This window comes from Elephantulus edwardii, unplaced genomic scaffold (genome assembly GCF_000299155.1).
Source record: "Elephantulus edwardii isolate Elephantulus edwardi_28Jun2011 unplaced genomic scaffold, EleEdw1.0 scaffold00158, whole genome shotgun sequence".
Classification (NCBI taxonomy): domain Eukaryota; kingdom Metazoa; phylum Chordata; class Mammalia; order Macroscelidea; family Macroscelididae; genus Elephantulus; species Elephantulus edwardii.
The window spans coordinates 1,300,693-1,317,486 of record NW_006399908.1 but is presented as its reverse complement, the minus strand read 5'-3'; the positions used below and the strand labels follow the sequence as shown (position 1 = coordinate 1,317,486).

The window sequence follows — 16,794 nt, the reverse complement described above, 5'->3', positions numbered from 1 at the left end:
GTGTGAATTTAAAATCAGTGTTGGTCATATTTTTGAGGTAATTTCTAATCTGGTAGCTGTCATCAGCTGTAATCTATACACATAAGAATCGTCACATTCTTGCCTTCCTCTGAGAGATCAAGGTTTGATTCTCTGTGTGCACCACACGCGAAACCACCCCGTGCACCTCACCTCCTCTCCCACCAGTCTGTGAGGCGTTCGCTATGATGATGAATGGTGCCTTTGGAACTTCTAGAATAAGATAGACTGGAGAGAAAAAGCAGTCGTTTGATATCCAAAAATCAGACAACTCTGTCAATCTCAAAGGCCTAATGGATAGATTATTACCATGGGCATGAGACCGGTTAGCATGATGTTCTATCTAATGGGGGCATAAGCTAGGGCCTGAGTTGCTAGCAATTAACCACAAGAAAAGAGTCCTGAAAGTAAAGTTGGAGAATTTTTGATCCTAATAGATTTGTTACTAGTGACCAATAAAGACAGCTTCCATTGGCTTAAACAACTACCAAACATCAGAGAAATCTGGCTTTAGATAAAATTTTAATATTTAAAAGTTAAATAAAGTTGAGTGTATTTTCTTTAGTTAAACTTTTCACTAATTGGCTTCTCTTTAAAAATTTAGACAGAGAGTAATAACATTATAGTTTGCCAGGTGGCGCTTACAGTTTATAAATATTAGGAAAATAGTAGTTGAAGTAGATATGTTGGGTGGAATTGGAAAGGCAAGGGAAGATAAGATACTCTAACATATTTTTCTTGTTTACAAGATTAACATTTAGAAAAGATTTTCTTGTTCATCACATTTGTTCTTTTTTTTTTTTTAAGATAAAGATACATGAATGGGACTTACTAAGAATCAAATTCCTATGTACCTCCAAAAACTTCTCCAACAGGGTTAAAAGGGAAGCCATAGACTGGGAAAAAATATTTGGTAATGGCATGTGAGATAAGGGACTCAAGATAAAGGTAAATAACCCAACTCAAAAATGGTCACAGGATATGAACAGATACTTCACCAAAGAAGACATTCAGATGGCCAGCAAACACATGAAGAAATGTTCAAAATCCCTAGCTCTAAGAAAGATGCAAATCAAAACAACTATGAGGTATCATCTCACCCTAGTAAGAATAGCAAAATTTAACAGAACCGCAAACATGAAATGCTGGTAAGGTTGTGGAGAAACTGGACCTTTATGGTGGGAGTGTCAAAATGGTGCAACCACTATGGAAGGCTGTATGGTGCTTTCTCAAAAAGTTGCAAATAGGTGAGCTCTGGTGACCTAGTGGCAAGAACCTGAACTGCAATCCCAGAGGTGAGAGGTTCGAATCCACCAGATGCTCTACTGGAGAAGGAGGGACAGTCTCCTCCTGTAGAAGTCAGATCCAGTTTGATGGTACACACACAAAAAGAATAAAATTTTTTTTTTAAAAAGTTGCAAATAAAAATACCATTTGACCCAGCAATTCCATTACTAGGAATATACCCTGAAGAAACTATAACTACCACCCAAGCGGATATATGCACACCCATATTTTTTGTGGCTTTATTCACAATAGCAAATAGTTGGAAACAACCCAAGTGCCCATCAACAAATGAATGGATAGAGAATCTCTGGTATATTCACACAATGGAATACTATGCGGCATTGAGAAACATAGTTATTAAAAATGGGTGACCATGGAGGACATTATGCTGAGTGAAATATCTCAGTCACAAAAGGACAAATATTGCATAGGGCCACTGTTGTAAAATGGGACTGACATCGGTGTTGAGGGGAGACTGGGAAAGTGGGGATAAATAATGTATACTGCATTGAAACAGATGAGGGAGAGAACCGTTTAAAAGGGATATATGATTAAGTATTATTATCATGACAGGAGTCCAGAACAAAGGCTGCATAGTGGAGTGGACTTAGAGGAGGGATTGTATAACAATGAAAAAAATTTTCTTTTACTTTTCAAAGAGAAGAGCAAATTGGGGGTACGTGGTACGCAGGGAGAAAAATGAAAGGAAATCCAAAGTCTCTGTAAACTGTCATTAAAATTAATGGGGAAAAAAAAGATAAAGATTTCCCCCAAGTTCTTATGAAGCCTTTCTAAAGCAAAGAAACTATTAGCATTAACTTATGTGGAAAAGTTTTTAAATGTTCCTAAACTTAATAGTTACCAGCCAAGTCATACCAAATAACAGTTCACTCACTCACTCGCTCACGCTGCTGAATAGGAACCAATTCATAGCTCACCCTCTGTTGAGTTTCTGGGACTGTAAATTGTATGGGAGAAGGTGCCAATCTTTCTCCCTTGAAGCGTCTAGTGGGTTCCCACAGCCTAAGAGGAGCAGCCCTTAATTAACATCACAACTCCCTATGAAGTCCATTGCCAGAGCTCCTCAAATAATACATACCCCCTAAGAGAACACTGACATATAATGTTCACAGCAGCAGTTCAAAGCTGTTGTGTGGTTGGTGTTGAGATGCTGAGTCAGATTCCCAAAGGAGCGTGGTGATGCCGTCCTTGATGCTTGAGGTGCAAGCTGCCTCTTATGCAAAGTAAATGCAGAAGGCTAGTTTTCACAGTTTTGACACAAGAGTGAATTTATTTTTGTCTTTATAAACACATGTATGTAAAGCTACCTCTGATGGCTGAATGGTTGACGAATTGGTCTGCCAACCCAAAGACAGCTAGTTCCCGTGCACCAGCTGTTCCAAGGACTAAAGATAAGGAGTCTTCTCCCATGCGTTTCAACCTCTCTAAACCTGCCGGAAGATTTAGACTCAGTGATGGAGAGATGGGTAGAAACACCTAGGAGTCTTGGTGACTGCAAACCACAAGTTTGGAGACTCCTCACAATTGCCTCTCTATGGGAGAAAGTTGTGACAGTGTACTTTTGAAAACATTTACAACCTTGGAAACCCTATAGAGAGATTGTACTCTGTCCAATATCATCACTGTGGGTTGAGGTTTGACTCAACAGCAGTAGGTTTGGGCTTTTTAAAAAGCAGTGTTCCTGTAGAGGCTCAATGTCAAGAAAACAAAGATTCTCAATCACTGGGCCTATTGGCAGCATTATGATAGTGAAGAGATTAAGATTGTTAACAGCTTTAGTTTGCTTGGCTCCACAGTCAACACTCTTGTTACCAGCAGCTAGGAAATCAGGAGATGAATTGCATTGGGAAAGTCAGCTCTCTGGGACCTCTCTGGAGCACTGAAGAGCAACGATGTCAGTTTGGAGACGAAGGTGTGTCTGATCCAGGCCATAGACTTGGTAATTGCTTGCTATGCATCAGAGAGCAGGACAGTGACTAGGGATGATAGAGAATTGATGCCTTGACGCTGTGGTGCTGGAGAATAGTGTTGAATATACCATGGACTGCCAGTAGAACAAAAAGGTTCATCCTAGATAGGGTGAAGCCAGGCTGCTCCTTGGAGGCAAGGATTCTAAGACTTCATCTGACTTACTTCAGGCATGTTGCAAGGAGGGATCAGTCCTTGGAGAGGACAACATGCTTAGAAGAGTGGAGGGACAGAGAAAGAGAAGGTGACCATCGATGAGATGGATTGATTCAGTGACTGGGATGAGGGTAGGTGTATCAGCGATGGTAAAATTGGCACAGGATAGAGCAGGTTTCAGGGCAGTTTTACATAAGGTCGCTATGAGTCTCAAGCAACTTGACGGCATATAACAACATACCTACACTTGATATACTCATCTGTATTTTACATAAATGTATATTCTTTTACTTAAACATGAACCCTCACAATTACATTTATAGGCAACAAAATGACAAATAGAGAAAAGATAGAAGTTGCAAGGAATTAGTTTTATTTGGTTTCACAATCAACACCCATGGTAGCAGCAGTCAGAAAAATCAAAAGATGTGCTGGACTGACTCAATCTGCTATTGGGAACCCTTTTAAAGTGTCTAAGAGCAAGGATGTAGGGGTTTTTAAAAATTATCATTTTTTAAATTAATTTTAATGAACATTTACAGAGATTTTGGATTTCCACTCATTCATTGTTGCCATTTTCTCCCTGCTCCACCCTGCCCCCCCCAGTTCATTCTTCTCTTTGAAAAGTAAAAGAAAAATTCCTTCATACTATGCAGCATTGAAAAACAAGGACTCATGCAATATTATTCAAAATGGGTGACCCTGGAGGACATTATGCTGAGTGAAATATCCCAGTCACAAAAGGACAAATATTGCATAGTATCACTGTTGTAGAAGGAGACTGACAGCAAGCATGTAGTTTTAAAGACTAAAGTTTTGTCTGATCCAAGCCACGGCATTTTCAGTTGTTTCATATGCATGTAAAACTTGGACAGTGAATGAGGGAGCCTGAAAAAGAATGGATGCCTTTGTGCTGTTGACAAAGAGTATGGAATATGAAATACAATCTGTTCTGGAGGAAGAACAGCCAGAAGTGCTCCTTGAAGACAAGGGTGGTGAGACTGTATCTCACATCTGTGGTTTCAGTAGACAGTAGTTCTTGCAAAAAGACTTCATGCCTGGGAAAGTAAATAATCAGCAGAAGAGAAGACTCGCAAAGAGCTGGATTGGTTCAGTGACTGCAGTGGCGGAGATTGGGAGAAGGTCACAGAGTAGGGCAAAGTATTGATCTGTTTATTCATAGAGGAGCTATGCGTACACCTGATAAAAACAACATATAAATACATAGGTGTTATTTGACTGTTACAGTTGCTGCAAAACTGACGATATTTTAACATTTACTGATGTCCCTTGTGTACGTTCTAGTATTTTCATTTACTTAGGTCAATATGTGTGGGCTTAACCTTTCTTTACTTGGTGTTGCCTTTCCTGTCACAAAAATAACAAATGTCTATTATCTTGATGGTCCTTTTACCTCGCACATCGTCTGTCTTGGATAAGCTTAATGTTTTTTTTTTTATTATTAATTTTAATGAAAGTTTACAGAGACTTAGGGTTTCCAGTCCTTCATTGTTGCACATTTCTCCCTACCCACTCCCCATCCCACAATTTACTCTTCACCTTGAAAAGAAAGAAAAGCTCTTTCATTGTTAAGCAATTCCACCCCCCACCCCCTTCCGCAAGTTCACTCCACTATGCAGTGAAACTTCACTTTGGACTTCCGTAATAACAAGAATACCTATTCATATATCCCTTTTAAATTCTCTCCCTCATCTGTTTCAATGCAATATGCATCATTCCTCCCCTCCTTTTCTGTCTTACCTTAACTCTGATGTCAGTCCCATTTTACAACAGTGGCCCTATGCAGTATTTGTCCTCTTGTGACTGAGGTATTTCACTCAGCATAATGTCCTCCAGGGTCATCCATTTTGCATAATATCATGAGTTCTTTGTTTTTCATTGCTGCATAGTATTCCGTTGTGTGAATATACCAGAGCTTCTCTATCCATTGGTTTGTTGATGGTCACTTGTTTCCAGCTCTTTGCTATTGGGAACAAAGCCACAATAAACATGAGTGTGCATAAGCTTAATATTATTTATCTAGATTTTTAGAACGCCTTGAATTTGTGACTTTATTTGTAGTTGTTTTCATTGAAATTCAGAAAAGACTACGTTCTAAAGCCTCTCATTTTCTCTTCCACATGACTCTCAATTTTATATTTCAACATATGTTACAAAATATATTTTTAACATGTATCAGCAGACTTCATATTCAAAGACTGCCATAGCTTTATGACCTTGAATAAGTCATCTAGGCATTGAAATAAATATACTAAATACTTTTCCTGCTGTGAGATTTCATATTTCTTTGTATTTCACTATGTAATTTTATGACCATAACATGTAGAATACTGATGAATGTATAGGTTTATTTTTAACATTATTGACGTACAGTGTAAAACATGTGTTTGTAGGAACTCCTTTCAATTTATGACTGTAGAGAGATGCAGAATGATGGTCCAGGTCACCAGTTATGGAAGAGATTTCCTGAACATGTTCGGGAAATACTGGAGCCTCATCTAAATACCAGGTATGTGAACACATTTAATATTTCCAATTCTATTAAAATACTGGTATTTGATGATACAGTTTTTTTAACATTAAAAATACATTTTGCATGTTCTCATGTATGATACATACAGTATTGTCAAAATGAAATTGCTTCATGTTCATTGGGATGAATTTTGTAACTTTTAAGTATTTAGACATACTCAGCGAAGCAAGAAGGAATAATGTTTTTAATTTATTCAGTTGTGAGTTATACTTTGAAAAACTAGAATGTGAAGTGAAGCATGAAACATTTAACTCATACAGACGTTTTAAGAGTTTAAAGCTAGTCTCAAAACCAGTAGTAACCTCAGTCTCTTACCAGTTTCTCTTCATGAATATAGTTTTGTTTTTCCTTTAACAAAAAAGTTTAAATTTAAATAATTCAATAGAGCTGGTTAAAATTCACAAAGCAATAACATTTAGTTAAAAGCTTAATTTTAATTACTTTAGATCACATTTGTATTAGATATGTGAACTATGATAAATTACTTCTTTGAGCCTTCGTAAAGGACTAGTCTTGTTAAATGCCCTTGAGTTGGTATTTGACTCCTGTTAAACCCATGTGAGAGCTCTGGTCGCCTAGTTAGGAGGACATTGTATTGCCAACCACAAGGCAAGTTCATATCCCCCAGGGTACTCTGTGGGAGAAAGATGGACAGTCTCCTCCCCTGCAGTTTATATCTCTAAAACCCCACTGGATGGTTAGCCATCAGTCAGTTCTAACACAGTGGCATTGAGAGAGAAACTCACAGGACAGACCAGCACTAACTTCTTCATGGAGTTTTCCAGTCTGTCCTTTTTATGGAAGCAGACTGCCAAGTTTTTCTCCTGCTCAGATACTTGGTGGTTTGAACTGACAACCTTTCAATTAGTGGCCCTATATTTGCTTATTGTGCCTTGAGGTCTAGCATTTGTAATTAAATTCTTTATAAAAATCTTATTTGCTAAATTACTTTTTATACTTAGAAATCTTTTAAATTACCATTTTATTTCTTATAACCAGCATTATTTAAAATTTTCTGCGTACTTGATACTCTGTTCCTATTTGAGTTGTCATACATGAGAGTGATCTTAATAAAACATTGACTGTTGGTGCTCTTCTGCTTTTATATGTGAAGTTACTTTATACTCAGTCATGAGACCCCCTAGGCAATATTAGAAAGTCATTATTAAACCACAGTTAGGATTGAAGTTAGGAAATTTTTTCAGCTGAGGTCTCCTCATTGAAACTTCTGCCTAATTAAAAAAAAAAAAAGATGACAGTATTGATACACTTGTTTCCCTTTTACATTAAACACCAAGAAACTGGGTTAACCAGTAGGTAATGAAATAAGCTTGATCTACTTGATATTCATCCCAGGGTAAATAAGAGAACCCAGGCTGAATAGTTTCCTAAAAACATCCCCATGTTTTTTCTGTCTTGAAGTTATGCTTCATTCTCTCTTTCATTGCTGTTCAGTAGTAACAGATACGTGGCTGACCCTCCAGCAAGTTTTCAGATGCTGTCAATTGTATGGAAGAGATTGCTCATCTTTTTCCCAGGGAGCAACTGGTGAATTTGAACTCCCTGCCTTTGAGTTGGCAGTGTAACTCCTTACTGCTAAACCAGCAGAATTCCTATACCTCAAAACTTTTAAAAACCAAAAAATGAAATAAGAATTATACTTCAATATTCTTACTTAATTTTTCCCACTAACCTTAGATTTAAGCGTGATTATTATTGTTCCCTCTTAACCTGGCCTAGTGGTCTCCTCACATGTGATTGATTTGTTGCGTCTGAAAACCTACGTGAGAGTCAGCAATGAGTCAGTTCCAACTCGAGGGCATATAGCAATAACAAGAAGAACATATTTTGAACAATTGATACTTAGAACTTGATAGATTAACTAAAGTTAGACATTGTCACGGAAATTATTTTGGGAGAAAACATCAAGATATGATTAGACAAAACCATAAACCCTAGCTTGTATCTCAGTGTCAGTCCTTTTCTAACTAACGTCTATGAAATGATGAGACTTGATAAAATCATCTAGAGCTGTTGTACATTGGGGTCACTAAGAGTTGCAAGAAACTTGATGGCGCATAATAGCAAAAACCACAGACAGTTAATTAATGCCTGATGATTCAAAATGAGGATTAAGATTGTTTGCCTTGTTTAGTGTGTCAGTTAAATGAAAGATTATTTGATCTGTCAAGTTTTAAGATGCTAGAATACAATGAAGTATATGTTTGCTCTATCCTTCAGTGCAAGGCATTTTGTTACACTTATCATTTCCATTGATAATATTTACATCAAATTTCAGCAGTTCAGAAGGAACAACACTTCCCTCCCTAAGAAAAGCAGTCCTATAAATTTCTAAAATCTGTTGGAGTATGTCTGAATGTTGTGTTAATGGAAAAGAAGTGATAGATAATAGAATGAGGGCCAAAATCAAAGCCATTAATGATGAGACTGTATTCTTTTATTTTACTTTAATTTAGTTTCGTTTTTAGTTTAGTTTAGTTTTAGTTTAGTGTACCGTCAAATCAGATCTGACTGGTACAGGAGGAGATTGTCCCTCCTTCACCGGCAGAACATCTGGTGGATTTGAACCGTGCGCCTCTGGGATTGTAGTTGCAGCTCATTGCCACTAGGCCACCAGAGCTCCCGAGACTGTATTCTTTATGATAAGGAAAGAGTAAATGGATGGAACCCAGCTTTGTTTGCAACTTTGATTGTGAGAAACAGTGGTTTCTTTTTCTTTTTTCTTTTTCTCTCCCCATGTAGTAGGTGGCACAGGAAATGAAATCATCTGCTAAAACAAAAAGTATTGGTGGTTTGGGAAGTGGTGATACCTTGAAAATGCCATTGTAGAAAACAAGAGAAAGGGCGAATAAGGGAAACATATTTCTGGGCACCTGAAAGGTACCATTGAGGTTGAAGACCAATCGTTTATAGCAATAGTAACTTCACAAACATTTAGCATGCTAGGGAAAGAAATAATGGGAATGAGGATGTCAGATTAAGAGACCACATCCGGGAAAAGAAAAGGTCTGACTAAGGTGTTAAAATTTGTCAATGCAACTTGGTGAAAGAACTAAAAATTTAGGAAACTAGGATGTTTACATGGTTGATTTTGGAAATAAAAAACTTCTTAGTGAAACGGGACTGAAGCAAAAAAAAGTTGGGAGTTCTAAACTTGATTATACAATCCTAAACTGGACAGAATATTAATGCCTTTGAATTGTCTTGGAAAAGAATACTGAAAAAATTTACATATTCTGTCTTGGGAAGAGGTGTAGCCAGGGTGGTGCTTAGAGGCAGGGATCCTAAGACTTTGTCTCACACTTTGGACCTATTATCAGGAGGCGGCCAGTCCTTAGAAAAGGGTCAGTGAAAGATAGGAAGCCCTTCCATCAAATGGACTGACTCAGTGACTCCAGTAGTGGCCTTAAAAGCAGCAAAGATTGGGAGGATGGCACAGGGCTGGGCAGAGTTGCAATATGTCGTGCATAGAATAAATAAATACAAATTGAAGCCAACTCAGCGGCAGCAAACAACAACAGAGGTAGTCTAGTTGTTGATGTTACTCAGGCTGATAATAAAACTTGGAGAAGAAAGAAAATCAGTGAGCCATATGTTGACGTTAACAATGAGTTTCTTTCTTTCTTTTTTTTTTTTTTTTAACAATGAGTTTCTTGATACCCATAATACGGTGAGATAGAGATTGAGAGCACTGATGGCCTTGTGGTAAGAAGTTGTGCTCCCATCCCAAAAGCAGACAGTTCAAATCCACGAGCTGTTCCTTAAGAGAAAGTCAGGAAATCTCCTACGCAATATGTAACATCTGGAAATCCTCTGGATAAGGATAGCTGTGGGTTGGTTTCTGTGCGATAGCACATGATTAACAAGAGATTGGTATAGTATTGCTTGAACCTTGAAGGAATAGGCTTGTCTTACACAAGAATTGAGGAAGAAGGAAAAGAGTGCTGAAAAAAGAGGAAAATCAGATTTAGTCTCAAATCCTTTGAGATACTTGTGTGCAAGAAGAACCTCCCTCCCTCCCTTTACCTTGTAAAGATACAAGAAGTGTTTTTAATCAGACTTCACTTAAGGTAAGGCAGCCATGAGATAGTCATTGGAGAAGTTGCTTTAGTTAAACTTTCTTAACTAAGATTAGAAACAGATGGATTTTCTTAAGAAATATTTTTTATAAACAAATTTTCAAAATTACAGATACAAGAGTTCTCAGAAGTCAACAGATTGGTCTGGAGTAAAGAAGCCAATTTACTTAAGTAAATTAGGTAATAACTTTGCAGAATGGTCAGCATCTTGGGCAGGTTATCTTATAACGAAGGTAAGAGAACCTTGTTCGGAACGTGTTAATCAATCAAATTCTACAGGAAGCCAGAGAGGCTGGACCTGAGTGCCTGGCATAGATAGCAGGCACTGAAATGTTTGTGCTGTCATCTAGTAGAGATATTTTCTATTATTACAAAATAAGTAACTCTTCATTGTTACCAGTAATTCCTGGATAGGAAGATTTTCTTTGAGTAAATGGCTAGTTTTAATGTGTTTGTAGAACATCTCTAACTGTGTCCACTAATTTTATAGTATATAATACTACTATTTAAAAGGATGTCAGTTACAATACCAGTTTTTACATAGCAAGAATGTATTCTTAATGTGAAGAAAAAGATATATTATCATTTTGTAGCTGTTGAGGATACATGATCTGAACCTCCTCCTAAGGAAAAATAAGTATGTGTTTTAAAAAATGAAATTTCATAGAAAAATAGATATCATTTTGATGTTGCACTAATAAGGAGTAGAGTCTTTACAATTCACACCTTTAGTTTTTAATTCAGATTAGTGATTTTAAAATATAACAACTTCTTCCTACAATTTCATGAAATTTTCTCTTCAATTTGTAATTAGCACAGTGAAAACAATATGTGAACTGTTAAAACTGCAAATTGTCTACTTCTAGCTCTGGAAATGATTATTTCATTTTTTTATGGATGTGAGTTTTGTTGTTTAATTGAAGATTTACATTTGAGGATAAGAAAGCTTTTACAAATTTTAAGAAAATAATAATGTTAAGTGAATTGAAAACTAGAGCATGTGTATAAGAAATTCCTAGCAATTTTTTCTTCTTTTTTCTCCTTACAATTAATCACCAGTGTTTATTAGTGATTAGAAGTGTGAATGCTTTTGAGCACAGGAGAAATTATGTGAAGTTCCAGTGTGCTACGCAGTTTTCATCAACTCAGTAGCACATAAAACAGCAACAGCGTACATTTTGGCTGCTTATCTCATCTCTTTGCAAGGAGTGACGGTTAGCTAGGTAACCGAGCTGCTCACTGCAACTCTGGCAGTTCAAACCCACCAGAGAGTCCGCTAGAGAAAGATCAACAGTCTCCTCCCATGTGAGTTAGAGCCTTGGAGACCCAGTGAGGATCAGCTTTGAGTAGGTTCTCACTGGGGTAGTGAGTTGAGTTTTGAGTTCACGTGAACTATACTAAAGTTGATTAGAAGGATTCATCTGTTACATACTGTAAAATGAACTCTAAGAGGATGAGTCCATTTATGTTGAGGTAGTTGTCTGCCAGGGAGCTTAAATTGTGTAGAGGAGCCTCAGCAGTTCAGGGGCTTGGGAGACTTGGGAGGGGCCAGAAAGGTGGTGGTGCCTTTTCGTAAAAGAACACTCCTCTGTCAGGATAATTGTCTCTCATGGTGCTTTTTTGGCACTCAGTTAATATATTGTACAATGTATAAAGCTACTTACTCTCCCTAACTGTGTGTGCTTACAGGTGCGACATGATCTCGCTAGTAAAATCTTTACCTGTTGTAGCATTATGATGAAGCATGACTTTAAGGTGACCATCTATCTTCTGCCACATATTCTTGTCTATGTTTTGTTGGGCTGTAATGAAGAAGATCAGCAGGAGGTGAGAGATGTTATTTAGTTCCTGACTATATGAATCTTTGACCAACCTAATTAATATTAGAAAGACAGCAGTTGAGTAGAAATGTGTATCAGTGCACGACTATGTGCATACACCTCTATACGCATACAGTTTTATTTTAAAGAGCTTGTAGTTATAGAACAAATTATGCAGTGCTTATATCAGATGAAAAGTATGGCACAGGATAGGGCTTGGTTCAGATCTCTTTTTCATAGGGTTGCTGTGAGCTGTACTTAGTTTGACAGCACTTAACATCATGGCAGTATTTTCCTGTGAAAGTATGTGTATGTGTGTGTCTTTTTTCCCTCTCTCAGGGTGGATACTTATAAAGAGTTGAACTGTTTTATTATAGATTGTGTGCATTAAAATGTTACTGACAACTGTGTAGTTGGTTGCACAGAGCTCTAGGCCTCCCGGAAGTTCACAGCTGTATTCATTTCCTACATAGTTGCTAACACTTGATATTTGGAAATGTTTCTTAGATAACATACATTGGGTATAAAATGACATTTCATTGCTTTATTTTTTATCTATCATTACTAGAAAGGTTATGTGCATTGGCAGTACTGCTCTGTGATTTTATCGGCTCATATTCTTTTCCTATATGAACTGTTTATATATGTATGTTTTTATGGATTTATATGTAGAAGCTCTTTATTCTGTTCTATATTCTCCACACCAACTTGTTGCCAGTTATATTTTGCAAAAACCTTCTTGTCTTTTACTTTTTATTGTGCTTTTTACCTTTGTTATTGTTGTTGTTAAGTGCCATCGAGTCGTAGATGACTCATAGCGACCCTGTGAACGAAAGACCTGAACACTTGTGTAACTTCATTGTTTCTCCACGTTCATAGAGTTTCTGAAGGCAAGCTATTTCAGAAGTGGATGCCACTCTTGCTTCTAAGCTTGTTTTAATTGGGGAGGTCCACCAAGCACTGTCCACCATGGGTGACCATTATCACATTTGACATATTAGTGTCACAGTGTTCAGCATCACAGCAACCATGAGTTACCTCTGTACAGCAAATGGACTGACCAGTGCTATACCACTTAGAAGAATGACCAAAAACAATTAAAACCAGGCCTGAGGTCCCAAAAGCCTTTTTAAATAAGAGGCCAAATAAAATCAACTCATAACCAATGGCAAGTAAACATTCCACCCTACTCCACACCAGAACCAGAAAACAAACCTCTGTAGAATCCAGCTGCTCCAGATGACTCCCCAACCTGGATTCCAGCCCCTAAGTACAAATATAAATTTCAAATTTATAAAAATCACTTGTGGCTTTTTCCATTTTTAACCCTTTAAAATGTGATGTATTCCATTGCTAATGTCATGAACATATTTTCCTCACTTTTTTAATTGACCTTTTCATTCCTTTGAAATTGATTAGTGTATGGTATGAGATTTTGTTTTCACTTTTTCATTACTAGTTAATAAAGAAATTTTTTTAAATGGCTGATTAGATTTTATTTTTGGAGTAATCTTTAATAATTTAATTATGGAAAAGAAATGTATTATGACTATGGTTTAACTATTTTTGTTTGAATTTTTTTTAATTGTTTTGAATGGTTAATCTTGACCTGTCAGATAATAAAATGACAGTTTATATGTGTAAAACAAAAAAACATTGCCATGAATACAGATTCAACTCCTAGTGATCCTCAAAGAACAGAATAGAATTGTCTCAAAAGGTTCCCAAGCCTTTAGTGTGGATTATATCTTAACATAAATAAAACAAAGTCTTCGCCACTGGATAAATAAATAACCTCAATGTAAATGGAGAACATTGAAATTGTGAAGGATTACATTTTCCTTGGATCCACTATCAACAGCAATGATAACAGCAATTAAGAAATCAGATAACATACTACATTGGGTAAATCCGCTTAAAAAGAATTTATTAATGTGTTAAAAAGTAAAAATAATTCCTTGGGGACTAACTTGTGCCTGACTCAAGTCATGGTACATTAGTCACCTCCTATGCATGTGAAAGATGGGCGAGTAAGGTAGACTACAGAAGAATCAATACTTTTGAGTTATGATGTTAGCAAAGAATATGAACTATATCATAGATTGCAGTAAGAAACATGTGTCTTGGAAGAAATGCAGCTAAAATTCTCCATAAACAAAAAAGTTTACAAGACCACTGTTACAAAAAGCTAAGGAAAGGTTTACACACAGAATCATTTCTGGATGGTTATCTGTGATGAGAAGGGAAGAAAACAGGAGAAAAATGAGTAAGTAGATTATAGGCACATAGTAAGGTGAGTGGAAGGGAAAGGCAGTACCCGCTAAGGGATCATCAGCGTAAGTCCCTGAAGAAAGGGAAGGCACAGAGAGACTGGAAATTAGAATGACAGGAAGTGTGGAAAGTACCCTGTTGATCTTGAACAAAATGGGTATATGATAGTTGGATGGAAAAAAAGATTTGCTTTGTAAATCTTCACTCAAATCAACATTTAATGAACATTTACAGAGAATTTTGATTTCCATTCATTCCTTGCTGCACTTCTCTACCCGCCCAGCTCTCTCCCCCTCCCCCTGCCCCCCAGTTCGCGCCTCTCTTTCAAAAGTAAAAGAAAGATTCCCTCCCTGGTACACAGTCCCCCTGCACCCCTCCCACTGCCCCAAATCAGACAATAAAACCAGCCTGAAATAGTCCTTAAAAATGAACATGTTGCTATGAACAAGACAAGACCAGTGGAGGATCAGTGAAAAAGAGGAATCTGATTAATTGATAGAGTGGCTGTAACAGCTCAAGCTTAGCAACAGTTGTGAGGCTGGGACAATGGACAATGTTTTGTTCTTCTGTACATGGGCTAGCTAGAGGTCCAAACTAACTCAGCAACTGTAGTCTTCTGAAAGTAGATTGTTAAATTTTTCTCTTACAGAATTTTTAGTGTGTTCAGTTTTTTGGTTAGCAGCTGAGAACTTGAACCACTCTGTAAATCACCAAAATGCATTCTTCTTAGGTGTATGCAGAAATCATGGCAGTTCTAAAGCATGATGATCAACATGCCATAAGTACCCAAGACATTGCTTCTGATTTGTGTCAACTCAGTACACAGACTGTGTTCTCTATGCTTGACCATCTCACCCAGTGGACAAGGCACAAATTTCAAGCACTGAAATCGGAGAAGTTTCCACAAGGCAAATCCAACAGAGATAAAGCAGACTCATCAGGTGAGCCATTACCTCTAGCCATTGTCAACCATTTGCTTCTTTGTTTAGCAATACTAGAATCTAAGAAGCCATGGAAAATAATCCCACATTGGTGAATACTTTTTCTTTGTGGATATGGATATGGGTGTCATTGAGAAAAGTCAAAGAGCCTCTCTCTTAAGTTCTTATTCTCACATTGCTGGACAAGATAGAGGTTTAGTTTTTCTTCCAATAAAGTGGAATTAATAGTATTTCCTTTATAGGATTATTCTGGGAATAAAAGCATTGATTTTATTACTTCTACCTCTCTTTGATAACCTGTTTATTTTTTTTTTTTTGATGGTGGATTAGTTGCGATAACCTGTTTATTTTTAATCTCCTTAATATGTCTCTCTTTCTCTCTAAAAGTGGTGATCTTTTTGCTTTCTTTTACCACAGCCATTCTCACGGACATCAGGTGGTGGTTGATTTTGTTTTTTCCCCTCTAGATTTTGAGGCTAATTGGAAAAAATGATAAAAGAACCCTTCTCCAACATCTTCCTTGATCATGAGCACCTCCCTCTTTTGTCCCTGTACTTATCAAAGTAAAGATTTTTGTTGTTAAACATAACAGCTGGTTATTTCTCTGAAAATTTCTGTATTATTCCTAATGATAAGCTGCTTTCTTTCTGGGTTAAAAATAGTTATTAATTTTTTGTCAGTAGCTACCATTTTTAATGTTCTTCATTATTTTGTGTAGCACATATTTTCATTTACTATTGTTTTTCTCTCTAGATGATTTTCTTTAACATTTTTAGGGTCTGATAAAGAGAAATTATTTATTTCTAAACCTGCAAAAAATATTTCACCTTAGAATTTTTTAAAGATTTTTCTCTTTATCTTTGATGTGAGGGGTTTTTTAATACTAGTTTATTTACAGAGTTCAAATACATTGTTTTTCACACCAGATCCTTCCCTTTTCCCTCTCACCCCCACCCATCAAATTGTATGACCCCATGGTTAATATTCACCCTGCCCTCTCGCCTCCCACCCCCCTAGCATTTCCTCACCCCTCTACTTCCACCCTCCTCTCGGCTTGGATCCTCATACTTATTTTACAGTAATGGTTTTAAACAGTATATTTCCTTGTGAGACTGTCTCTCAGCATAATGCTTTTCAGCCCCTCTCAAGTTAGGTAATATTTTATACTGGTTTACATACAAAGTTGATGTACATTGTTTTTCACATTGGACCCTTCCCCTTTCCTTTACCAGTCCCTCCCTCCACCCATCAAATTATGCGACCTTATGTTTACCCCCCTCCTGGATCCTTGTACATGCTCTACAATAATGGTCCTTCCTATACAGTATTTATCTTTATGAAACTGAGTTCGTTCATTTAGCATAATTAAAAAACTAAACATGAATTCTGTCATTACCATTTCTGATGACATTACAGTGAAAAGTCTAGGCGTGTTTTTTTTTTAATTATTTTAATTGTGATTTTAATGAATGTTTACAGAAACGTTTTCATTCATTCATTGTTGCACACTTTTATCCGCTCTCCCTCACAGTTGTCCTCTCCCACTTTTTAGTTATTTTAACCATCTCAGGAACAGGTTTGAGGCTTTGAACACTAATGAGCGAAGGCCAGATGAGTTGTGGGAGGATATCAAGGGTATCATCCAGGAAGAGTGCAAA

At 37.0% G+C, this 16,794-nt stretch overlaps 1 protein-coding gene across 1 annotated transcript in view; it reads left to right on the top strand.

Moving 5' to 3' along the window:
• Positions 1 to 16,794, top strand: part of ATR (ataxia telangiectasia and Rad3 related) — a 161,723-nt gene that overhangs the window by 69,940 nt on the left and 74,989 nt on the right. Inside the window, exons 24-27 of the mRNA XM_006895105.1 lie at positions 5,865 to 5,980; positions 10,217 to 10,337; positions 11,794 to 11,931; positions 14,926 to 15,136. Of these exons, the coding sequence (XP_006895167.1) occupies positions 5,865 to 5,980; positions 10,217 to 10,337; positions 11,794 to 11,931; positions 14,926 to 15,136 (586 nt within the window). The remainder of the gene's footprint in view (positions 1 to 5,864; positions 5,981 to 10,216; positions 10,338 to 11,793; positions 11,932 to 14,925; positions 15,137 to 16,794) is intronic.